Source organism: Oreochromis aureus, linkage group 10, assembly GCF_013358895.1.
Source record: "Oreochromis aureus strain Israel breed Guangdong linkage group 10, ZZ_aureus, whole genome shotgun sequence".
NCBI classification, from domain to species: Eukaryota; Metazoa; Chordata; class Actinopteri; order Cichliformes; family Cichlidae; genus Oreochromis; species Oreochromis aureus.
In genome coordinates, this window is record NC_052951.1 from 20,254,261 (window position 1) to 20,279,930 (window position 25,670).

At 41.3% G+C, this 25,670-nt stretch overlaps 2 protein-coding genes across 3 annotated transcripts; both read left to right on the forward strand.

Annotated features, from left to right (window-relative positions):
• Positions 1-277: 277 nt before the first annotated feature.
• On the forward strand, positions 278-4,407 carry LOC116319706 (lymphoid enhancer-binding factor 1). Its single transcript, XM_031739120.2, has 5 exons — positions 278-788; positions 891-1,025; positions 2,326-2,565; positions 2,672-2,939; positions 3,894-4,407. Exons 1-5 carry the CDS (start codon positions 596-598, stop codon positions 4,132-4,134), a joined length of 1,077 nt encoding a protein of 358 aa, XP_031594980.2. The 5' UTR covers positions 278-595; the 3' UTR covers positions 4,135-4,407.
• A 1,546-nt stretch (positions 4,408-5,953) lies between these two features.
• tcerg1b (transcription elongation regulator 1b (CA150)) lies at positions 5,954-24,880 on the forward strand. 2 transcript variants are annotated; one of them, XM_031739090.2, is made up of 21 exons: positions 5,954-6,050; positions 7,435-7,666; positions 9,399-9,551; positions 10,685-10,967; positions 11,053-11,295; positions 13,794-13,853; positions 14,888-15,088; positions 16,434-16,540; positions 16,649-16,737; positions 16,881-17,041; positions 18,352-18,433; positions 18,554-18,689; positions 18,867-18,956; positions 19,063-19,181; positions 20,139-20,289; positions 20,425-20,589; positions 20,838-21,020; positions 21,240-21,419; positions 21,558-21,641; positions 22,823-22,923; positions 24,145-24,880. In XM_031739090.2, exons 1-21 carry the CDS (start codon positions 6,004-6,006, stop codon positions 24,344-24,346), a joined length of 3,069 nt encoding a protein of 1,022 aa, XP_031594950.2. In that variant the 5' UTR covers positions 5,954-6,003; the 3' UTR covers positions 24,347-24,880. The 2 variants fall into 2 exon arrangements, with proteins under 2 accessions (XP_031594950.2, XP_031594951.2); XM_031739091.2 differs by lacking the exon at positions 13,794-13,853.
• Positions 24,881-25,670: the final 790 nt, after the last annotated feature.

Here is a 25,670-nt window from a genome sequence, read left to right on the forward strand (position 1 = left end):
GTGGGATCACAAGGACAAAGAACAGAACAAAAGCCAGTCAACATCCAAAGAAGAGCTCTGAATTTCCTTCAAGAAGTTCGGAAAAGAGAGTTCAGTCTGTAACAAAGAATAAAGGTGGTCTGTCCAAATATTCACGTTGAAGCTCATTAAAATTGTACAAACTCTGTTTTCCCCCCTTAAATACTGTATTTCCATGCATGTTAGCACGTTGCAGTAATTCGTTACACCTGTTTCCAATTTTCCTGACAAATAAATAAATAAATAAAGGAATCAAGGGTAACTCGAGACTTTTATAGTTCTGTACATTTCCAGACATGTTTGAAATAGTGTTTTAACGTTATAACTTGCAGAATGGTGTAAAAGTAGCTATTTTTAATTATCGCAACATCTTTCTCTCTGTAAAACTCTTCAATACCCATTAGCGTTCAAACACATTAGCGTTCAACGTTCAGATCTCGCGGTGCATAACGTCTTGTTTGTCGGGGCAACTAACGGCTTTGAACTCGTTCACACTCAATTAAAAAACCACACACACACACACACACACACACACACACACAGAACCTTCCAAAATATTCGCTACAACAGTCTCACAATGGAAACCAACTCCAAAAAGATAAAACAGGAGGCATCAGCTGAAGAAGGTAGTTCTAAACACCCGTGGCTCAGTGTCAGCCCGGGTCAGGAGACCTTTCAGGATTGTCCAGTCAGAAAAAAGGGTCACCAGACTGGGATCAGCGGGCCAACGACTCCCGGAAACAAAACCAGTTTGGCCTCAGTTGAAACAGGTAAGTTACGAGAGAGAGAGAAAGTATCAACCTCCAAATGGGTATCCAAAATTATGACGGGGCTAGGTCAGAAAAGGTGGTGAACGAATGATCCCTTTTCAGGTCACAGTGGGATGTTTCAGGGCTGTGGAGTTGGTGGATATATGAAGGCGGAACCCGACCACTTCACCCAAACCTCGCCCACACAGGGAGATGATATTCCGGCTGTCTGTTTAACCATCCAACCAACAGAGGAAGGTATCAGAAGTAGTAGCTGTTAGCATAGCCTGCTAAATCGTATTTGTATTAAATAAACGTGTATGCAGGTGTGTTTTCAGGACTTTTTCAATGTGATGGCACAGCACAAGGTAGTGCGTGTTTTCTTATTAGTAAAAATAAAAAAAATGAATAACTGTTTTAAAAAGTGGTGAAACAAGTATTTATAACTTTTAAGTAAAAGTCTTGGTAAGTAGTAATACTGGCTTAGTAATACTACAAACAGTAATAATACAAGTACTAAGTAATAATACAAAGTATCAGAATATACTTGAAGTATCTAAAGTAAAAGTACCACCATTTATTATACAGACCCAAGTCCATGATATTGTTGGATCATAATTATTGATTCATTAATGTAAATTGATTCATTACAGTGGTAGGTAAATGTTAACAACCCAACAAAGTATAGTAGGTGTACGTAGAATCTGAAAATAATAAACAACTGAAACTTTATTTCTCCGTGTGGACACACCCCAACAAGGAATTAACCTCAATTATGATATACTAGGTGAAAAGTAATGGTATGAATGGAAAAATTGCAAGATCTTAACTTTTTAAGTGAAAACAGGAATCATTTATGAAATCAAAATCACAAACTCTGGCCTTTCTGCATGTTATTACAGTATGATGCAAAAGTCTTTAAAAATTAGGTGCAGCAATTTATTGAAACATGTGCAGACATACATGGAACTACATAAGGGAAAAACTGAGTTTGTACAATTTCAGTGAGCTTAAAAGTCAATATTTGGTATGACCACCTTTATTCTGCAACACAGCCTGAACTCTCTTAGCCATGCTTTTCATATAATTTCTTTAAGTAGTCTTTAGGAATAGTTCAGGCATCTTGATGGACATCCAAAGGCCCTCTTTGGATGTTGGCTGCCTGTTTAGTTCAAAATGATCCCACACTGCTTCAATAATACTGACATCTGGGCGCTAGTGAACATCCGAAGCGGGTGGCCAATCCATCAATTAAAGAGTTCGACTGTGTGTTTTTCTATCCAGGTATGCTTTTACTCTATTGGGAGTGTGTTTAAAGGTGGTCATACCAAATACTGACTTTGTAGCTCATTGAAAATTTAAAAACTGTCTTTCAAAATCCTTTTTTTGATTTTTCACTGAAAAGTAACATCCGATTCCTCCTTTATGCTAGTTTTTACTGCCTTGTATTTTAATTACATGATTAAAAAAACATTCTAAAAATATTTATAAAAAATTCAAGAGAAAATTAACAAAAATTGTCAGTAATATAGTTGCACAACATTTTTGTCTCCCACAGACATAAAGCAAATGCAGACTGGCAGAGACGCAACTGGATACATTAAACGGCCACTGAATGCTTTCATGGTGTGGGCTCACATACACCGCAAGGTCCTGCAGAAAACCATGACAAGAGCCAGTATTAAAAACATTAACATTCAGCTCGGGTTGGAGTGGTCCAAGCTTAGCAAGGAACAGCAGGAGCCATACTTTCAAGTGGCTCAGAAACTGAAAAACATCCATAGTCACCAATTTCCTGGTATGAAGCAAAAACCCTATATACATGATAGTAAACATTTATTGCAGAGTAAAGGTGGATCTGTTTTCCATTAACACTGACTCTTGTCTTTGTTTCATCATGCCAGATTACGAGTATCAACCCAGAAAGAGGATGCGCAGAGAAAATTTCACCCCAGTGAGGGAAGTTAGACAGGACGGGGGGCAGCACCAGTCTAGTGTTTCCTTCTTTTCCCCACAAGAAAAGACAACACTGTGTTCAGCTCAGCCCACGTGGCCGGTCCCCATCATATCTTCATTGGCCCCAGTTGTCTCCCACGAAGTGCACTATAATCCCTACTACCTACTACCTGTCCCCTATGTGTCCAGTCTAAGTTACCATATTGATTTAGCCAGGTAAAGAGAGAGACACTTTCATGACACAGAAAACTCAGACTTTTAAGTGCTACATAGCTCACAAACACATTAATCTTGCGGCAGTACACCAACAGCATAAACGTCACAGAGAGGTCCACAATTCAGTGACACCATTTATTGAGTTGAGAGCTCGGAGACACGTGGAAATCGTTAATCATGGCAGCAGGCCTGTCAATCAAAGCGACCATGCCTCTAACTCCTGTATCCTGAGTTATCAAAAAATTCCCACAAATCGATCCTTAAGCCAGTTTTTCTATAAGGCTGTAAATATGCTTTTGTAGTTGGATATATGGCCATCAACCATCAACTTTTGGAAGCAACCCCTAGTTGCCACTAAAGGAAATGCATTTTTTTTTTTAACTTTTGCCCTCATTTTTCAGCAGGTTTAGAAGGTTTGAACTTGATTAAGTCTTATATCAGTCAGGAGTTCCTATGTCAGGGAATTTATTTATTTTTAATCAACATATTGTACATTAGTGTTAAACCAAGCAGCCACAACAAAAGATGCATGGACAGATGAAGTTTGATGCCTGGCGTCTATCTGAATGTTACTTTGACATGTAGCAACTCCCCATAGCCCAACCTGATCAAGCACACTCACCCAAACCAGTCACCACTTTTACCATCCTAGCAAGAGACAATGGTAGTGTGTGTAAAAGCTGCTTGCAAACAAGCTGCATGCATCCTCAACTCACAGTTAGTGTTACTCATCCAGACACCCCAGGACACCCAGCAGGTCCGTTATCATTGCTCTGGACAGGTCAGGGCTCTTTTGGCAATAGATGGTGCATAAATGTAATATTAGTGCTTTAACAGAATGTAAAGTTTCTCATAGTAGGCAGCTACTGGACATTTTATTTCACTGTCACATTTTCTAATAATTACCTTTCCGTGTTTTTATATATGGCTTTTCTATATATGTCCAAATTCAAGGAGCTTCATGGAAGAAGGGAGGGATCACCACTGCATTTACCTGCAGACAGGCCAGATTGTTCCAGCCTTCCTCAGCGGGGAAACAGCACAGCAGCCTAACAGCACTCAGAAAGTCCTCAGTGGTTCATTCACATTAGAGAGCCACACACAGCCCAGCGTCATCACCAATCAGCAGCTGTCTTCAAACAGAAACGAGGCGAACAAATCTGAGGAGGACATTGATGTGGTTGGACTGCTCTAGGAGATGTTCAGCAAACACTGGCTGATTTGCATTTGAGCAAATCAAATATACATTTTTCATATATTAATAGTTTATTCATTTTAATTCTACTTTTTGTTTAGCTGTTGTCATGTATTTAGAGCAGTCCACAACACTAAAAGAAATTGTGCTTTTTCATTGCTACTGATGTAAACTAATGCCAGAAACACACAGGATGAATGATGTTGACTGCACACATGCTTCAAACAACAGTGTAATCTGCTGCAATTAGTAAATCAGCAATTCTTCTTGAAACATTTCATGTGCAATTTTATTTATATACCTATTTCATTACATGAACATAGAAGATAAAAACTACAATGTCTTAAGGCATTCCAAATAATAAAAGTAAAACCACTTTACAAAAAAATAATGTTAACAGTCACACAGGCAGCTTGTTCCAAAGAATGGGACCACAGTAACTGAAAGCCCTCTTGGCATACCTGGATGTGATTCTGGAAACAGTTAAAAGCTCTGCACACGATAGCCTGAGAAGTCTAATCAGGTTATAGACAATGATCAAATTAGAGATGTTGTGAGGGGAGCCAAACCACTGAAAGCTGCTTTATGAAGTAATAGAAGTATTTTAAAGGTAATTCTACATTGAGAGCCAGTGAAGTGGCTTCAGTATTGCAGTAATATGGTAAAATGTGTGTGTGTGTGTGTGTGTGTGTGTGTGTGTGTGTGTGTGTGTAAGGCCCACTGATGATTCGGGTGATCCTGCAAATAGAGCAATATAGTCATAACCTGATTGATATATTGTTTTATATGATTTCACAGTTTTTGAAAGTGCCTTGAGGCACCAAATCACAAAAGCATTTGCTTCAAGGTGCTCTATATTATAAGGTCAAGACCCTACAATAATACAGAGAAAACCACAACAATCAGACCCCTCTATGAGCAAGCACTTGGCAACAGTAAGAAAGAAAAACTCCCTTCTAACAGGAAGAAACCTCCAGCAGAAGCAGGATCAAGGAGGGGCAATCATCTTTCCTGACTGGTTTGGGATGTGTAAAGACCCAGAATTGACCCTTGAGAAACACCTGGTTTCATTCGGCAGCTCTAAAACTACTCACTGAAACATAAAAACCTTTACCCTTTAGGGTATGACGACAACCAGTCGAGAACCTGACCAACCTTAAACCAACCAAGCACTATATTGATCTTCAGGTCAGGTTGATAACTTTAGTAAGAGCTGTTTCTGGTTCTGAAACCTGATTGGCACTTATTAATACTGTGAGATGAAAGGTCTTCATTCAGTTATTTCTAAAAAAAATATTTTGCTGAGCAAATAATGATTAGAAATAGGCTGATAATTATTAATTACCAATGGATCCAATGGAGTGATAACAGCACATGTGAGACAAACAGGGAAAATCACTGGCCGTAAAAAGATGTTGATAATATTTACTAGTGATTTTAAGATGATATCATGCACTTGACTTTTAGGTTTGTGACTACATTTCAGAATGAAGGCCTTCCAGTAAGCGCAGGGCGTTTCCACTATATGGTGTACTGCCACTTCTTTTAAGTAGCGGAATGCCTTCTCAACAGGTGTAAATCAAACAAAACGCGGACACCAAAACACAAGTGGAGTGTGTGCAAATCGCCAGTGATTAGAATCCGCCTTATTATCAACAGCACGGAGTACCGACTGAACAAAGACATCATGAAAAATGGGACCCAAACGGACCAATGAACACTTTACTGAACGTTCGCAAGAAAGACAATATCCAATCACAGTCCACGCAGCTCTAACTGTATCGTGACTGAGGTCCGCGCCTGGCGAATAGGAAAAGTAGTCACCGCTAAGGGGCGTTTCCAGGAAGAGAGCGGTTACATTTTCCTGTAATGGCGGACCAGGCAGAGAGCGAGACTATCGGGTTCAACGACAACAGGTCAGATAACAGCGAGTAAAGCGTTAAAATGATTATTAACCGAGGGTAATATGAAGCATTTGCGGACATTTAATATGCAGCTAGTCTGTGTTGCTTTTGGTTCAATGGTGTTGATATGTGGCGCTCGTGCATGTCAATGTAGCCACGCCAGCTAACTAGCTTCCAGCTAACTAGCCCCCGTGTTGAAGAGCCGCTCGATTTCTGCTCTCCGCTCCCCGGCACGCGGTAAACATGGGCCAGACAGATTAAACAGACAGATGTTTACCTCTCACGGAAGGCCACCCGAATCACCAGGCTTTGTGCTTGGGCTCAAACGTGGCGGTTGTTATCAATTATAACCAGCTAGCAAAAATATGCTAAAGTGATTGGAAAGTAGCTGTTTTAAATAGACAGAAAAAAGGTTGATGTTAGCCCGATTATCACAAGACGACATTTGCTGAATGTTTGTGTTCATCTACGGCCAAGCGGGTATAACCCTGAAGGGTTCAGCATGTAGACATGAGGTAATATAAACACCACAGAGTCTGAATGGACAACCTGTCCACGTCACACCGTCTTCAAACAGCCTTGCATAGCAATTAAGTAAATTTACGCTAAATGATGTCCTTAAGTAGAATCCTAAGGTATTTGTAATAAGGAACATGAATCTGAGAGACATAGTTACACCAACCAGTCAGCTGGTTAGAAAAGCGAGCAGTATGTTTATGCATCAGTAATAACAGTTCACAAGTGCAGCATACAACAGAGCTCATGTTGGTGTCTGATGGGTACTTTAGCGATACACTGATTGTGAAGGCAAATTCATGATTAAAATGGCAGTTTAGGTGATGGGCAATGGCCCAGAGTTTATTTTTTTATTTACTTATATATACTTGTTTATTTTTTGTGTCAGAGAACCAGAGAAATCTTTCATTTCTATCATAGCATCTTTGAACATTTAGCCAGCATTAAATTGTTGCGACGTAACACAAAACTTCTACTTCTTATTAGAGTGCTTTTAAGTTGTGCTATTGCTACTTTGACTTTGATAATAGGTCTGAGTACTTCTTCCGCTGCTGTTTGCTGGCCCATTTCTGCAGCAAGTCTCACATTAGTCAGCAGAAAGTGTTTGTATTCATTGCTAACCATTCCTGGCTTATACTGCAGCTTCCTCCATTGTAAAATTACAATGTTAAGATGTTAATATGATATTACCGATGTTATTACTTTTATAGTGTAATTTATTTTTGTATTGTGAAGGATAATTTGTCATTGTACTGTATAATATTTAATAATTAAGCTGATAATTGCTTTCTGCACTCTTTTCAAAGGCTTTATTTACAGTTTAGTGTCATGTTAGTATTTATCATAAGCTTTAACTATAACTTTTATTATGTTGTGCCAGAATGGCGCAGCAGGCGGTGCGGTTTCGTGGCCCTGCCCCTGCGCCTGCGCCTACACAGACCCCAGTGTTAAGAGGCCCACCACCACTCCTTAGGCCACCACCGCCTCCTTTTGGGATGATGAGGGGACCTCCGCCGCGACCTCCGTTTGCACGTCCACCCTTCGACCCCAGCATGCCACCAATCCCTCCACCAGGAGGGATGCCTCCACCTATTGGGCCTCCCCACCTACAGGTAACTGCCCCACATTCTTTTACAAGCATGGTTTTCATCATGGAAATGTTACCTTCTTGTGGTGTAGGGTTGTTAAAAAAATCAATACTCGATACTCATTTTCAACAATATTGATACCAACAGTCCTGTCTTTCCTTCCTTCATGACACACAACTTCACATGGCTCCTCCTGTCACAGCTGTAGTAGTTAACGTTCATAACACTGAACAACACTTTAAGAGGAATTTTTAAGGTTAGTAAAGCTCCTGTTTCAACAGCATGAAAGTATTAAATTCACTAGCTGGGACCACATCCTCGGTAATGATGAGGGATGAGGAAGTGTGAACTGGTGCTGCGGTTTGGGGAAGGCCTCGAAGGGGACTGGCGATGGCTCCCGAGCTGGGCAGATCCCCATGTACTAACAATAAATGAATGAAGGAAAGGAAGAGAGGGAAAAATGGGGGGGAAGGGTGGGGCATGAAAATGAGAACAGCAGGTATTGGAGAAGGGGGGCTTTTATAGCCTGAGGCTGGGGGGGCGTGAAGGAGGAGTGGTCCTGCTCCTGAAATTCAGATGATATCTCCACTAGATAAAAATGTTAACCCGACCAGTGCACACATTAACATTAGCTGTTTAACTATTGGCAGTTACCCAATAGCCTTGTTAGCTGTCTGTTATTAGTAACGTGTTGGCTAACGGACTGTAGTTAGAAAAAGGATGAATAATTATTGCAGGTTGAACGAGTGGCTGATCGAATACTTAGCCATGGCAGAGGTGGTTATGGAGAAACAGAAAACCTGGCAGGTTCCTGGCTGTACAGAGCAGGGAGTGAACCGTAGTTGAGCTAAGCAGAAAGGGAAATGTGGTGAACTAATCCGAGCAAATAAAGACTGAAATCTGGAGCAGGAATCAGGCGGTTTCAATTCTTAACGCAGAGGTGGGGAGGTGAAGATCTGCAGGCTGAGTTGGAGCAGTGTACATGCTGGATGAGAGCGAGGCTGCAGGCAGATGTGAACTAGATAATAAACTAACTTTTCTACTTTTACAATAATTTTTTAAAAATATGTTTCTTTATTTCATGTAGCCAGCTGTGAGGTCTTTCACAGATATGACGACTTCGCCATTTATTCTGGTGATGTAGGATGGGTTTAAAATCTTCCTCATGGTATCAGAAATGGTATCAAGTATTGTCATGGGTTTTGGTATCGAGTTTAAAATTCTTATATTGCGACAACCCTATTCTGGTGACGTGCTCACATTTAAATTGAAATGGTCTTTGAGGTGAAGTGAATAGAGTTTCTCCTTTAGTGTAAATATGATTCACAGTTGGTTATTGAATACGCATCGATCAGTCGTGTAGCCCCAGGTAGAGTCTGCAAAGAAGAGACTGTCCTCTCTATTACAGCATAACAGCAGTATTCACTCTTAAAAGGAGGGGCAGACAGTAAGGAGGCATATGACTAATCTTTGTTTTATAATCTCTTTGGCTTCATAATTGATTCTTTGGTGCAATGTGATTTTTCTCTTGTATAATACAGTAATGATGCACAAATCTCCCTAATTTGAATCCAAAAAGGCCAATTAGCATCAACTGCTGGCTGAGCCCTCCACTGCTTGTGACTGTGCACCTTTCTGTATCCTCTACAGACACATTATGTTGGAGGATAGAGTGCTTTAACGGGATAATTTAGACTCTCAGTTCTGCTCTTTATTATTTGAAAGCTAAATGCTGTGCCCTCTCTTTTTTATGTAGAGACCTCCGTTCCTTCCCCCTCCTATTGGTAACCTGCCGCCTCCACCAGGAATGCTGTTTCCTCCTGGGATGCCTCCCGTTCCTGCATCTGGAAACCCTGCGCTCAACCCTGCTGAAGAAATCTGGGTAGAGAACAAGACACCAGAAGGAAAGGTAAGGTGGAGGTCCTATAAAAGCAGATAGCAGGCATTCTCAAACTGATGTGTGTAATAAATAAGTTGGTTGCACTAAAACAGCTTTAATAATAATTTGTGATCACATAGTTAAACCTGGTTAGAGGAAATGGCAGCAAATCAAAATAATTTTGCTTGACATTAGATTGGAAATTATGGTTGCATTGATATTGTCTCTAATTAAGAGCGGTGTGTTGTGTTTTTTATGAGATTTTTACAATTTGCTAAATTCCTTAGTTGGTAGAACAAGAAATCTTGCTTAGCCTGAAATATTGGCTGCTGCCCCTAGAAGCTCAGTCATCAGACTTGAGCTGTCAAGTTCCCATATTGGTTACTTAATGTTTTACTTTGTTCGCATTTCAGTCACCGTTGGAAGACAACAAGGCTGCTTATAACAGTTTTTAACATATTTCCATTGTCATCGACTCATTGTAAATGTCGTTATCATCTTTTCAGAACTAGTTAATCAGGACCTACCTTTTGAGTGTAGTCATAATTGATAAGCCTATCAAGTGGGCACCTGCCACTCTCCCAGTCACTGTACCAATACTTATCATATCATCTGCCTCCAAGTCTTCCATCCTTCTCTTATACCAACCCGCTGCATGTTCTCCTTCACTGAATCTTCTCTGTGGTCTTCCTCTTTTCCACCTGCCTGGAAGCTCCACTTTTAACATTCTTTGTCCAATATATCCACTAACCCTCCTCTGCACATGTCTAAACCCTCTCAACCTTGTCACTATAACTTTGTCTCTAAATCGAACCTGAGCTGGTCCTTCTAATATTTTCATTTTGAATCATATCCTTTCTGGTCACTCTCAATGAAAATCTGAGCATCTCCAGCTTTGCCATCTCCAGCTCGTCCTCCTGTCTTTTTGTTTTTGCCACCTGCTCCAAACCATGTGTCAAAGCAGGTCTCACTAACATTTTGTCAACCTTCCTTTTCACTTTTGCTGTATTCCCAAATCAGAGCTCTGCTGTAACAAGATTAAATATTTATGATTAATTATTGGTAATTCAATGCAAATTGTTCATTCATTTTTTGAAATCATAAAAAACACTGATTTTTTTTCACAATATTTAAAAAAAACTGTGATTGTTTCTCATTCACAGACATATTACTACAACGCCCGGACCAGAGAGTCATCATGGAGTAAACCTGATGGCGTGAAGGTCATCCAGCAGTCTGAGCTCAACCCTCTTCTTGTGGCGGGGGCTGGGGCTGCAGGTTCAGGGGCTAATGTTGGGGTGACCGCCAGCTCAAGCAGTGTCAACACTACAGCAAGCACAGCAGCAGCAGCCTCCCCTACTCAAGCTCCATCCTCAACCCCCTCCCGCACACTCACCTCCAGTCCAGACTCCATCACCACCCATTCCCCCTCTGCGAGCATAGCAGGTAAACAGCACCTCATTAACATCTCACACTCACACACACACAAAGCAAGAATAAAACCAAAAGTACTTCTTTTTCTTCCCAAAAGCCACCGTTGTAGCAGACCTCCCTCCTATTGCCACAGTGACCTCATCTGTTGCTGTTTCTCCGGTCACTGTGGTGACTGTTTCCACGGTGCCATCTCCTGTTACGGCAGTGCAGACCATGCCACTGCTGCCAGCAGCCCTGCCTCACAGTGTGGCCCAGCCCACCGCAGCCATACCTGCCTTCCCTCCTGTCATGGTGCCACCTTTCAGGGTGCCTTTGCCAGGCATGCACATCCCTCTACCAGGTGAGAATGAGACGCGAAGACCTTTGGTCAAGCTGTACATGTATATACTGTAATGACTATTCTGCCTCATTGGGCCATGTTTTTAAATGTTTTGTCCACCTTGGCCTGCTGCTGTTGCTGTAAGGCTGTCTTTTACAGTCCAGGAGGGTTTTTTTGTATCTAAGGTCTTATAAAATATTTGGATGTACTTATGATTCAATCCAGTCAGGTGTGCACAAGACACATGTAGGGCTGGTTATAGGGTGTATGATTCTCCTGAATACTATTCTTTGGACTCCAGGCCTTTTAGTGGTAAACAAAGGGGAGCGTTTGGTCAGCAGAACTGCCACAAATTTGATTCAAATATAATTAGTGTTGTGATTTTTAGCTTTAATTACATTTAAGATGATTGCTCAGAGAAAACATTAGAAACAGCCCCAGATTCTTGCTCTTTTACACCACATAGCAAAGAGACAGTGATTGTTAGACCCCATTCATGTAGGTCTAGCAGTCAGTCACAAACCATGTGGACCACAGGTTGCTAAAATGTGTTTAAAAAAAAAAAAAAAAAAAAAAAAAAGTGTATTCCCCAACTGTTTGGTTGCAGGCTGTCACATAGTGAAATCAGTTGCAAAGAAGGTGCTGCATCTTCTTTTCTTCTTCTTAGTCTCTGAGTTGTAGTGATCTTCCAATCTTAAAAACAAACAATAAGCGACCTCCTCAGTCTGCTAGCAACCAAACCAATAACAAGGAGTTTTTTATACAGTACCCTAGGGTTGGGCGATTGGACGAATATATCGACTATCGACGATAGTTTTTACAAGGGTGATTTATTTATTTATTTGCCCATGAGTAAGTTTGCTAATAATGATGGAGCTAATAGAAGCAGTCAACAGAAAAAAAAATAATAGCACTGTTTGAACAGCACCCTCTTTCATCTGCGAGCGAAATGCACCCTCCTCAGGGTGCGCTTGTTGATGGAGCTGCAGAAGCTGGTGATAGCTTCTGCAGCATGTACGTGTATGGATGGTGGACACGTGTTTGAGTACTCAGCTTGCACTTTATGTCTGCACAAGTGGCACAGCGCTTTGGTTACATCCTTAGGTTTGCCTCTTTCATCTGGTTTAAACCCAAAGAAATCCCAAATTGGCGACTTAATATTTTTTTAGTGCTGTCAGTGTTAACGCGCCGTCATCACGACTAATGCGATTAACAATTAACCCATCTGGAGTGCAGACTGAGTCAAAATCCCTGAAATTTCTCTGTCAACGCATTTCAGCAGTTTGTCCAAATTTTGTTCATTCTGCGCTCCAGATGGGTTGAGAGCGTTAAAACCTTTTAATCGTGATGACCGCGTTTAAGCCGCGTTAACGCTGACAGCGGGTTTTTTGGGAAACTAGTTCGTCCATGTTTGGACTTGTGTTGTAAACCAAATCAGTCCGTGCATGATTACATTGCCCCGCCCATCAAAAAGTCTGTGCATGCGCGAATATATCGCCCATCGGCGATTGTTGGACTGACGATTGCTGGTTGGAAAATTTTTACATATCGCCCAACCCTTCAGTACCCTCATCATGACCGATTTCACCCAGCGACATCGAGCAACTGCTTGCCAACCGGTTGCGGAATACGCAATTTTTACTTCCAAATGAAGGTTGCCAGGGGGTCACTGACCAGATTCTAGGCTTGTAGGAGAGCAAAATATCAGTTTGCGATCTCTCTCCTTTTTTGAGTGTAAGAGATGAAACTGAATACTTAGAACAATAAAGAAGAATCCACAGAGTCAAGTATTCGAATACAGCCTCACTCAGTACTACAGATAGCAACTTTATTGTTTTTGTTTTTTGTAGAAACCCAGATTTTTATTTTATTTTAATTGTGACTTTATAGTGCAGTCATAAACACATTGGCCTGATGTGTGAAAGATCCCCAGGTCAAGACTGGGAAGAGGCACAGATGCTTGGGAGGGTTGTGTCAGGAAGGTGTAAGCATCTGTGCCAAATCTTACATGTAGATTCATCTGCGTTGGTGACCCCTTGTGAATAAGGGAGCACCCAAAAGAAGCTTTATTATTGTTGTAAATATTAACAACAAAAGATTTGGGTAGCCAGCAGGCTCCAGCTCCAGCCCCTTATTTAGATCTAATTTAAAGTGAAGGGTCATGCAGGTGGATAAATTTATTGCCAGCTAAAATCAAACTTGGCTGAAAGCACGCCTCAATTAGGACAGATGGTTTTCAAACGTCAGACTTGGAATCTCCTGATTGACGGTGTCGTTATTATGGATTCACTCTCTCAGATGTGGCATCAATAAGGGCCTTACGTTATGTTGTGCAGCTGATTCCTGACATCTTTAAATACACTACAGCCACATAAATGTCAACAGAGGCAGAAAAAAATCTGGTTGTGTGTTTTGTCTGAACTGGGCCAAACATATACAAGCTCTTACACAACATGGTAGCTGATATCTAGTGTCCTGCTGTGTTCAACCAGATGCTTGCTTGTCCGTTGTTCTTGCAGGTGTAGCAATGATGCAGATAGTAGATGCAACCTGTGTAAAGGCAGGCCCCAGCGCCAACGGTAAACACCCAGCCGCTCGCCTATCAGATCTACAGTAGATGGCATGGTAGTGAATGATGTCTACATGCGTAGTCTGGTGTATATGCAGACCCACAAACAGTGGCATGGTGTTGAGTGCTGTGAACATGGTCCATTGGGTGTACAGTGGTGAAATTCCTTCCATTAAAGCTGATAGAAACAGAAGCTTAATTTTGTTTCCATGATCAGAGAGGGTGATCAGATAGAGTCACATGCAGTGTTTCATTCTCATCTTGTGAGACATCTTTTCTAGTTTCTGCTTAACTAAATTCTTCCACCCCTCTCTAAAAAAAAGAAGAAGAAGAGAAGCAAACATACAAGAACATGATTTAACTTTTAATAAATGATAGATACACTGATTCTTTGTTTGAACCGGTAGGGGGTAATTTTTTGCTGTTAATTGTTCTAAATTGTTAGATGTTACTGAGTTGTTGGTTGTTGGGTCATTTTTAGGCATGTGGTTGTCGACTGTAAACAGGTTTTTTTTTTTTTTAAAAAAGGAGTGACCATCTTTATATTTTAAGGGCAGTCTCATTGTTGTGTCAGGGCTTTGGTAGTGTAACGGTTAGGGCTACATGATGTGTTGTTGTGGTCGTCCTCCTTTGTGGCATGGTTGTGTGTTTGTGGTCACTACTGTATTTGTCTGTTTGTGTTTGTGTGGCCTGTGTTCATTGTCATATAGTTGCTTGTTCAAAGCATTTTAGACTTGAAGAGTTTCTTTCACAAAAATCACAATACCCTCTCTTTTTATTTTCCCTCGTCTTGCTCTGCTTGATGAGCAGACAAACCCTCACAACGACAATTTTTAGCTTGCAGTGAGTCATTCTTACCTCTGGTTTTACTAAGATGTGGGTTTTTTGTTATTATTATCACCACATGTTGGTAACAGTCTGGGTCATGAAATCGCCTTCATTAATGTCTAAACTAATGCCATCGTAGCTAGTGTTAGTGGCTCAGACATAAAGATGACACTCAGCCAACAATGGTCTCTCTCTTCCCTGTATGACTGCTGACAGGCATGCTTCCTGGTATGGGCCCGCCTTTAGTTTCTGTGATGCACCCCCAGCTGACACTCTCGGCAGCTCCTGCTTCCATGGCTGGAGCATTGCAGCTCCCCGAGTGGTCAGAGTACAAAACAGCAGACGGGAAAACGTACTACTACAACAACCGGACACTAGAGTCCACTTGGGAGAAACCACAGGCTGTGTTGGAGAAAGGTAGGTTTTGCTGACGTGGTGAAATTTTTAGTTTGACATCATGTGTCCTATCCAGTATTATCCTTTTGAGCTATGAGTTTTTCCCAAAACTGTGCTATCTGTTAGCTATCTGTTATCTGTATTTTAAAAAAAAGAGAGACTTGTGTTCTTTTAAATGCAAATCAAATAGTGGGTCTAGCTGAATTTCTTTTCAAATCTTGTAAAATGTCCCAAAAATCTGTAATAACGATTTTTCTGCACTGCAAAACACAGGAAGCGATGTTTCTTCAGACTCGTCATTTTTACCTACACTCACCCGTCACTTCATTAGGTACATCTGTTGCACTGCTCTATGTAACTGGCCCATCTGCTATCTTTAGGCATGTAGATATGGCCAACATGATCTGCAGAATTTCACAATGAGCATCAGAATGGGGAAGAAAGGTGATTTAAGTGACTTTGAGCATGGCATGGTTGGGGTAGTGCAAGACAAGCTGATCTTAGTTTTTCAAAAACTGCTGATCTGTTGGGATTTTCCTGCACAACCATCTCTAGAGAATGATCTGAAAAAGAGAAAATATCCGATAAGCAGCAGTTCTCTGAAAATGCTGGGGTCAGTTTTTGCTCTGACATTCAGATGGCAGGGTCAGAATTTGGTGTGAACAACATCAAAGTATAGCTCCACCCTGCCTTGTATCAATAGTTGAGGCTTCTGCTGATGGCCCCGTCTGCCAAACGAATATTATTTTGAAGCCACAGCCTACCGGAGCATTGCTTCTGCCCGTTTCCATTGCTTTATGATCAGAGTGTACCTGTCTTCTCATGGCTGCTTCCAGCAGGATAACACGCCAGGTCACAAAGCTCAAATCATCTCAAACTGGCTTCTTTAACATGAAAATTAGTTCACTGTACTCAAATGGCCTCCACAGTGTCCAGATCTCAGTCCTGTCTTTGGGGTATGGTGGTATTTGCATCATAGGTGAGCAGCCAACAAATCTGCTTCATGCTGTCATGTCAATATGGACCATAAAGGGCCATGAAGAGTTAAAATAGTTCTGGAGGTTAAAGGAGGTCCAACCTGGTGCCAGCGACGTGTACCTAATGATGTGACTGGTGAGTGCATGGTCACAATATCCAGTTAGTCTGAAGCTTGTATACACTGATTCCCAATCCTCTGCTGAGATTTCAGGCTCCAGATCATTCAGTGGAAGAGTTAATTAAATTAATTAACATTCTCATTCTCAGTTTTACCAAACTCATAGGCTATAACCACTTTGACTTTCTTGTCAGACCAGATGTAAAGCCAAACTTTAGTTATCTCATCGTCAGCATTTATGTCGTTTTTTTTCTCCTCCCTTCTCTGTAGAAAAAGAAGCAGAAAAGGCAAAAGAGCGACTTGCCCAGGAGGAAGCTGAGGCAATGGAGATGGAGGATAAGGAGAACAAAATGGAAAACACTAATAATGAGAAGGAGGTATCTGAATAACCACTTGCACTGCCAAGCCAAAACAGATTGAATCCAGTAAACCATCTGAAGGTAGCAGCAACAGAGAACCATTTCTTGTTTTTTCTCTTTATCAAGGAGACGAAAGAAGAAGAGATGACGGAGGAGGAAAAGGCAGCTCAGAAAGCCAGGCCTGTAGCCACCAACCCTATTCCTGGCACGCCATGGTACAGACCCTGCATATCACAGCACACTTTGATTGATTGATTTCCTCCATAGGTATATGGCAGGCGTAATGGCGGCGCCATCTTACATATATGCCGCCCTGCCATATATTTCTTCTTCTTCTGTGTCTATTAATCTGTTTTAGGTGTGTAGTGTGGACAGGCGATGATCGTGTATTCTTCTACAACCCGACAACTCGGCTCTCCATGTGGGACCGCCCCGAGGAGCTGGTTGGTCGATCTGATGTTGACAAGCACATCCAGGAGCCACCACATAAGAGGGGTCTGGAGGACAGCAAGAAGACAGGTGTGGACGCAGTGTTTTTTAAATTATACAATATATACTGTGAGTATTGATATAGGAAAGGTTTAAGCTAAGAAAGGCATATTAATTATTGTTGTTATTATTTTTAGTAGTAGTATTTATTTTTTTATTTGACGAAGCAACAAGAGTACAGCCTCTGGTCCAAATGTCCAGTCAGATGTTTTCACATTTTTGAGTGTTTGTCCTGTTTTCTTTTTCAAGTTATGTCGAGCTTTATGGATTTTCCATAATAACGAGCCACAGAATACATAATGTATTTCTGTTGAAATTAACTTTTTTTCCCCCTATTTTTTTATTTTGCTTAAAACTACATGTCAGTGAAACAAAAATAAACACATAAAACAGTTTAAAATATATTCACAGTGTGGCCTGCCTGAAGCAGCTGATATTTAACTTGTTACAGTTCATCTAAATACTGACATATTTTAAGGCCCCAGTATATCTGCCGCGTTGGACACTTCACATGCTGCTGGCAACATCATCACACGGCCACTTCTATTTATGCTCACCATTAAGGGGCAAGCTACCATATTCTCCTGAATGATAGGTGTCGCCACTGAGACAATACTCCCACATCAGATCTGATATAGGAAGAGAAGAAGTCAAGACCAGAAGCAAAGACTCCAGCGTTTTTTGTCGTTGTTGTTGTTGTTGTTTTTTTTTCTTCCCCCCAAATTTTTGCAGCATCTGAATCTGTATAATCAATCGATCTTTGTGGCTCAATAGGGATAAAAACTGATACAATCGTACACTTGTGTCTTCAACCCAGCTTTGAGACCTCTGACTTTCACCCTTAACCACCTTTTACTGAACAGGACAACGTATCAGTGATTGGAGAGACAGCAGTGATATAGTTGCACAAATCGGGTGTTTATTTTCTCTCTTTTGGAACAGTAAACCCTGTGCATGACATTTGGGTAGCTGTTCCACTGTTATACAGTTTAAGGCTAATTACAGTCAACTCTGTCAGCGTGGACTTCACAATGGCTGCACGCTGGTAAAACCACTTTCTGCACAATAGTCCTGCGTCACACAACAGTTACCCACTTGGCCACGTTCATTAGAGGGACAGGCTCAGGGTCAGCTCTTATCAGTTAGCCATGAACACAGCACACGCCCTCAGAACAAACAAATGCTCAGCTTATACAGTCCAAGTTGAACTAGTAGTCTTTGAAGTTGTGTGGTACTACCTTTTGGCAGGCAGCCCTCTAAAAAAAAAAAACACAAGTGTTGTGGTCATTCTTGGCTCTCTGTGCTCACTATATTTGTTTTGTGTCTGTGTTCACACACAGGTGTCAGCAAGGAGGATCCAGAACTATCCATTGCTGCTGAAGAGAATCAAGATGAGGAGCCAACCAAAGCCAAAAAGAGGAAGTAAGTCCTATCCCTGTGAAAAATTCCTTTTTTCCTTTCTCTTTTTGATTCATTAACCTTTTAAAACAATATATATTTTTATGATTCTCTCACCACCACCTCTGTTTTTAACACTTGCAGGAAGGAGGACACGAAAGAGGCAGACTCTGAGAAGGAAGCAGCCATGGAGGCTGAGCTCCGAGCAGCTAGAGAAAGAGCTATAGTGCCACTAGAGGCCAGGATGACCCAGTTCAAAGATATGTTGTTGGAGAGAGGGGTAACACATCCTTTTTTTTTTTTTTTAAAGTTTGTTTGAGAGAACCACATGACATGAATTGTTCTCACTTGTTGAGATTTTCTTTCCATTGCACATGCTCGGAAATGTCAAATCTTTCAGGATTTTGTCAGACACGTGGTCACCATTTAGTTTTGTTGTTGTCTTTCCTGCCTGTAGGTGTCTGCATTCTCAACTTGGGACAAAGAACTCCACAAGATTGTTTTTGACCCACGTTACCTACTACTGAACCCAAAAGAAAGGAAACAGGTTTTTTTTTTCTTTTTAACCTTTTCTCAGCATTTCTCTGTACAGTATTTTTAGCTGTTACACTTTGTTGCAGTCTTTGAGTCATTTTGGTATAATTGTGCTTCAGGTATTTGATCAATATGTGAAGACACGAGCAGAGGAAGAAAGGAAGGAGAAGAAGAACAAGCTGATGCAGGCCAAAGATGAGTTCAGGAGGATGATGGAGGAGGCGAAGCTCACACCAAGGTAACAGGACAGTCCACTTTTACTACATTTCATAGTGGTTTTTATGGGGTCAAATCAGTCACCAGCACACTTACCCTCAAAGAAAAGTCTTATTTACATTACTTGTTTGCTTCTTTTTTCACTAGCACCTACTAAGCTCCGTTCAACCATTGGTTTCGGTCATTTTCCATTACAATTGAGTACCCCTTCAATGTGGGTAGGATCGTTATAGCAAGGTGGCGAGAAAGTCCCATGATGTAATTTGTATGCAACACAAACACAACACAGTAATGCAGGACATCGAGGTGATATCATTGCCGGGTTTCAAAAATGTCAGGTTTGATTCTCGTGAAGGAATGACTCTCATCCAGTGACGTCACCTCCTGACCAATCAGTGGCATGCAGCCTGTTGACATCACATTTTCAGCTCAACTCAGGGGTTTGGAACTTCAGCCCTGAGGTACTAAAAACAGTATCTGTTACCGAATACTACGACTAAATGGAAAACCCTAAAAATCAAGTAGAGTTGAGCTGAGTAGGTACTAGTGGAATGGAGGCTTTTGTTTGAGTAGGTTTTCTAGCTTTTTAAAATTTGGTTACATGAGCACAATAGAAGAGCTCGACACATGTTGTTGAACAGTTTTTATCCTTTAGCCGCTAAAGGCTGGTCGGTTATGAATGAATAAATGCAGGAACGAGGTAACATAATATTTTGAAATTCTACCCCCCCACCCCCAAAAAAATCTACAAAAAAAAAAATCTCAGATGACTTTGAAGGTCAAGGTCAGGTCCTTGACCTCAAGGTCAGAGGTCAAGTTTTCTGAAAATCACCTAACTATACCATGCGTGCATCTACTAGGAGGCTGAGGAGTAGAACTGGCAGCCACCAGTATTTTTTCAATTTTCCTTTTAGACTTTAAATCTCTTTGTACCGGGTGGTTTTGCTTCCTAATAATCAGCATTGTTGCTTTTTTGCAGGACAACATTTAGTGAATTTGCAGTGAAGCATGGCCGAGATCCCAGATTTAAGACCATAGAGAAGATGAAAGACAGGGAGGCTATCTTTGTGGAATTCATCACCGCTATGAGGAAGAGAGAAAAAGAGGACTCCAAGTCTAGGGGAGAGAAGGTAAGACTCACTCACACCTCAAAGTGCACCGTCTTTCTTTCTTAGCCTTAAACCTTCCAGAGTTGTGTCTCTGCTGCCGACGTTGTTTTTACACAGATTTTTAATAAAGTTTGACGTGTTTGTTTTTTCTTTAAGGTCAAGCAGGACTTTTTTGATCTTCTGAGTGACCAGCACATAGAGGGAGGTCAGCGGTGGAGCAAAGTGAAAGAGAGGCTAGAGACTGACCCGCGATACAAGAATGTGGAGAGCTCTGCACTCAGAGAAGAGCTTTTCAAACAGTTCATGGAAAAACAAGCCAAGGTAGGAGCAGCTTTGTGGAGATAACGTCAGGGTTTATGTGCTGATATCTGATGTGTTCGAAAGCATTCATTGGAATAATAACTGTTCATGTACTTTTAGGGAGGTGCACATGTAATAAATGTTAACTAACTGGACATTGACCTGATGTATATGGCACCAGTTCAACCTAACTTGTATTTCTAAAAGAGAGAATTTAGTGCAACATATCGAAAGAAGCTTACACAGACTTCTTGTGATATCACCTGCAGAACGTGGACATTGAGAAGGAGCGAGAGCTGGAACGTCAGGCTCGTATTGAGGCAAGTCTCAGAGAGAGGGAGCGGGAGGTGCAGAAGGCCCGATCAGAACAGACCAAAGAGATCGACCGAGAAAGGGAACAGCACAAGAGGGAGGAGGCCATCCAGCATTTCAAAGCGCTAATGTCTGACATGGTGAGGTGCTCTGCAGAAACACTGGGGTGTGAAAAAACACATGCTCTTATCATGTGTGAGTTTCATTAAGTTGTGATCAGTGTTTGTCAAAAAGTGTTTGAAATGTTACAGTTCATGTGTTGCTTATTTTGGGGATAATCCTACTGGATGAGTTTTTTTCCCCTCTTTGATCCCTTCAAACAATTTTTTTTCACGGCTGTTTTTGCATTCGCCTTTCAGGTCCGTTCTTCTGATGCAACATGGTCAGACACACGTCGTAACCTGCGGAAAGACCATCGCTGGGAGTCAGCATCGCTGCTGGAGAGAGAGGAAAAGGAGAAGCTGTTTAATGAACATGTAGAAGCGCTGGCCAAGAAGAAGAAGGAACATTTCAGACAGCTGCTGGATGAGACCAGCATGGTAAGAAGTAAAAAAACAGGACAGAAAAGGGTGCCAGAAGTCATTTTATATGTTATATATATAATACGTTATATATGATAGATCTGCAGCTCGATCACTGACAATTTAAAAACGCTGTTGTTTTTGTGTGTGTTGTAGATTACTCTGACAACCACATGGAAGGAGGTGAAGAAAGTTATCAAAGACGATCCTCGCTGTATTAAATTCTCTTCCAGTGACAGGGTAAGACGTTATTGGCTCCAACCCATCTTTATATTATTATAAGATTGGTCAATTATTAAAGTTGTTCTTCTTCCCTCAAGTGTTGCTGGAGTTCCTGTTTTTTGAATATTATTATAAGATGATAAGAGATTAGTCATGTTGCAAAAGTACGTCACAAGAAAGCAGTATTGCTCTGTAGTGTGTCTCTGTGAAAGTGATGCTGTATCTCTCGCACTCTGCTGAATCTTCGGTGGTGTGTGTGGTAATTATTGTGGATAAACTCTCTCTGTTGTTCAGCGACATGCGAGAAAGGGGAAGTCCAGAAAATTCCAGAGTTCAAATGTCTCAGCTTTCGCTTTCACTGCGCTCTGCTGTTTGCAGCATAAAAACATCACCATCATTTACAGAAGGACAGAAAAAGGAAAAATACTCAATTTTTTTCTTTTATTAAAACAGCAATTAATTCATTTTTTGCTTAGTTTAAACCCATGTTGGTTGTTGCCATAAGGTTGTGCTGGATCTCTGACGGCAAAAACCTGATCACCTTTGGTTGCGAGCTGAGATGCCAAAAATACATAGTGCCAATTAACCTTTTGTAATCGATTACATAGGTGTGTCTATAAGGAGGCTTTCTACTGAGTGTGAGCCCTCAAAGTGGTTTCTTACTACAAGCCTATTTCACTCATCACACACACATTCATACAAGCAGTTTTTTGTGTATCATTCGCACATGCTCACACTCAATGGATTTGGGGAAGCTTAAAAGATTTAAATTGATGGGGGTTCAGATACTTTGACATGCAGAGTAGGGGGAGCGACAAATTGAACCGCCGACCTTCCAATTAGTAGATGCCTGAACTGCATCCGTCCTATTCAAGGAAACGTTTAGATCGAAGCAAACGCTAAATTACAAATTAAATGTCAGCATGAAAAAAACGACACATGCATGAATTCATGCTATTATTCAAAGGCTTCTTGTAATCAAATGATTACTTTCATCGTCATGATCTCAAGGACTCGGCAGCTTACATTGTTTTGAATTCATGTGGTGTTTTTATTCATAATCCTACCTCTACAATGAAAGCTGTTGCATGTGGACTGCAAACCTTCTCAACAGTGGCTGGTATATCTTAAACATATTATTCGTGTGAAGTACACTTCCATTTTCTGGAGTTCTGACTTCTGTTTGTCCTTGTTTGTAGAAGAGACAGCGGGAGTTCGAAGACTACATCAAAGACAAATACATCACAGCCAAAGCTGACTTCAGGACGCTGTTAAAGGAGACAAAGTTCATCACATACAGGTCTGTGCTTTGTTTCACATATGTTCAGTTTGCATAACCCGACACAGTTGCGCCCCTTCCTAGGAACTTGTTATAAATAAAGCTCATCTAGTCTTTATTTCTCTGCTACTTTAAGCAGATGGTGTGTTAAATGTTTCAAGTGGAAAACTGGTGTGGGTGAATTCTGAGTTGTTTTATTTTTTATAATGTTAAGACACTGGAAGATTCTTGCACAGGTTGCATGAGTTGAAACTGTAGTGTGCTGAATAGTGAGAATATCTGAATTACAGTTTTTAACATTAGAAAATTGTATTTAATGGGGAAAAGTGCCTCAGAACCTCAGCAGCAGGTGTTTTATTTAAGAGTACTCGAACCAGTTTCCGTGCCTAAGGACCATTGTCCTTGTATCCCCACTGGCCTGCACTCACACTGCGCTGCACACGATTCACACCTGAGTATGCTTTAGTTTGTCTCAGCAGCTCGCTAGTCCTTGATGTGCACACACAGAGCGCAGTGAGGTTCAACATTTTCAGAATCAGAATGCCTTTTATTGTCTACAGTGTTAAAAAAATACAATGTAACAAAATTGCTGCTCCCAAAATAAAGAACACTACAAAAACAAGCCATTCACACAATAATCCAGTCCCTCTCAGTAAAACATAATAAATAATTTTTAATATGAAGGAGTCAAGAATAAAATAGAACTTGTCATAGTGCATTGCAGTAATCATGCTTGATGTAGCACAGCTGAATAAAAACAGCTCTTTAATCTACGTGTCCTTGTTTTGATGGACCTGTAGCATCTAGCACAGGTCAAACAGTGAGTGCAGAATGAGGTCTGTCGTTAGTGATTCTTATATAAAGCTCTTGAGTGGTGTCTTGCTTCTGCAGTCTCTTTGATTGCAAAAGAAGACCAGAGCCAGTGATCTTTTCTGCTCGTTTTATTACCCTCTGCATGATGTTTTTTTTATCTACTGCAGAGCATCCAGGATGCAACACTGTTACATTTTGTAGCTTCATGAGGACCAATTTTAGAAGTGGTGACATGCTGTCAGTTAACACAGTTATTTTTACTGAAGGGAGCTATATGCAGCATGCCTGAGTGCAGCTAAATGAGGGTGATGTCTTAAAAACATTCAGGTCTAGAACGAGTACACTCCATCCCTGGGACTCGGAGAGGGTGCTGTTCATCTTATTGTATTCCTGCTTGTGAGCGCACTCTCCCTGTCTCCTTGTGCCCAGGTCGAGAAAGCTCATCCAGGAGTCGGAGCAGCATCTGAAGGATGTAGAGAAGATCCTTCAGAACGACAAGCGGTACCTTGTTCTGGAGTGTGTCCCAGAGGAGCGCAGGAAGCTCATCATGTTCTACATCGAAGATCTAGACCGCCGTGGCCCACCACCTCCCCCCACCGCCTCTGAGCCTACCCGACGATCTACCAAGTGACCAATCTAATTACTGTCTTGGCCAGTGCTGTACTCCTCCTCGCCCTCCCTTTGGCCAGAGCATGCCCTCCCCTCAGCACCCCTTGATCTCCGCTCTCCAGGCCCACGGCTGGCCATGCAGTGTTATTTCAGGGGGGTTACGTTGCTTAGATGTGTACCATAGAGATGAACGGTTAACGTCTCTGTGTTATGTCAAAGTCATGAAAAAGCCCTGCGTTTGAGGCGCAGGGACTAGAGGTTACCTGATGCCCAGGTGACCCTTAACCCCTCACCTCTGACTGACCACATTAGAGGGAGGAGGGATAGCAATGAGGCTGCAGGTTGTGCAGCCACACAGGTGTAAGATAGCCGATGTAAATGAGGTTGAGTGTGTGTATGCATGTGATTGAGGCGTCCTTAAGCCTTACAGATCCACTGTGCCAGGTCATCTTTTCAGCGGCTCAGTGTGAATGTTAGTTTCTGCTCAGTGGTTCACTCCAATGTTGCAGCAGCTTCTCTGTTGAATGAAATAAAGACGACTTCCACTGTTTTTCAATATGCTGTGCTCTGGATTATTTGAAATGTTAAAATCTGGGTAACGCTTTATTCTCTAATATAAAGGGGGGGCTCAAATAACACATGTCAAAAAGTTAAGTCTTGCTGCTCAGCAAGAATCTTAAAGTGCACCGGTACTTATTTAGGCAGTTATTAAAACTGCAAGTATTTATAAAATACTCATTAACCCTGTAACAACGAGTGTATCACATTTTAAATGTGCGTTTTTGAATTATTTTTTTTTGTGACAAACCTAAATAAATTGTACAATACACACAATTTTTAAGTAATATATTGAAAAAAAAACCATGTCCCTCCTCTGCACGTGTCTCAACCATCTCAGCATTGTCTCTCTAATTCTGTCTCCAGAGCTGTCCCTCTGACACAAAACCACCTAATGGGGGGGAATTCCTGTGAAAGCAGTTTGCTTTATGGTTTCAGCTGGATGTAAACAGCCTCCAGTGACAGTGAGTCATTTGCTGGAAGGAATTAACTAATGCCAGCATGCCGCCAAGCGAGTGAAAGAGGCACCTAAAAACCAATCTCTCCTTTAAAAAAAACTTCGTTCTATAAGAGGGCACCGGAAACAAAGCAATGAGCAAAAATGTGGGTGCTATGCTCAGAATTGCGTTCATCTGACAACAAAAAATGCTATATAATATACATATTTTCTGTAGATATCAATAAAGGTGTGCTTTAATTACTGCTTCCAAACGTCATTTGGAAGCAGTAAGCTTGAAAACCACTGACATGCACGACACAGCAGTCGGCCGTCTCTGATTGGTCGGGAC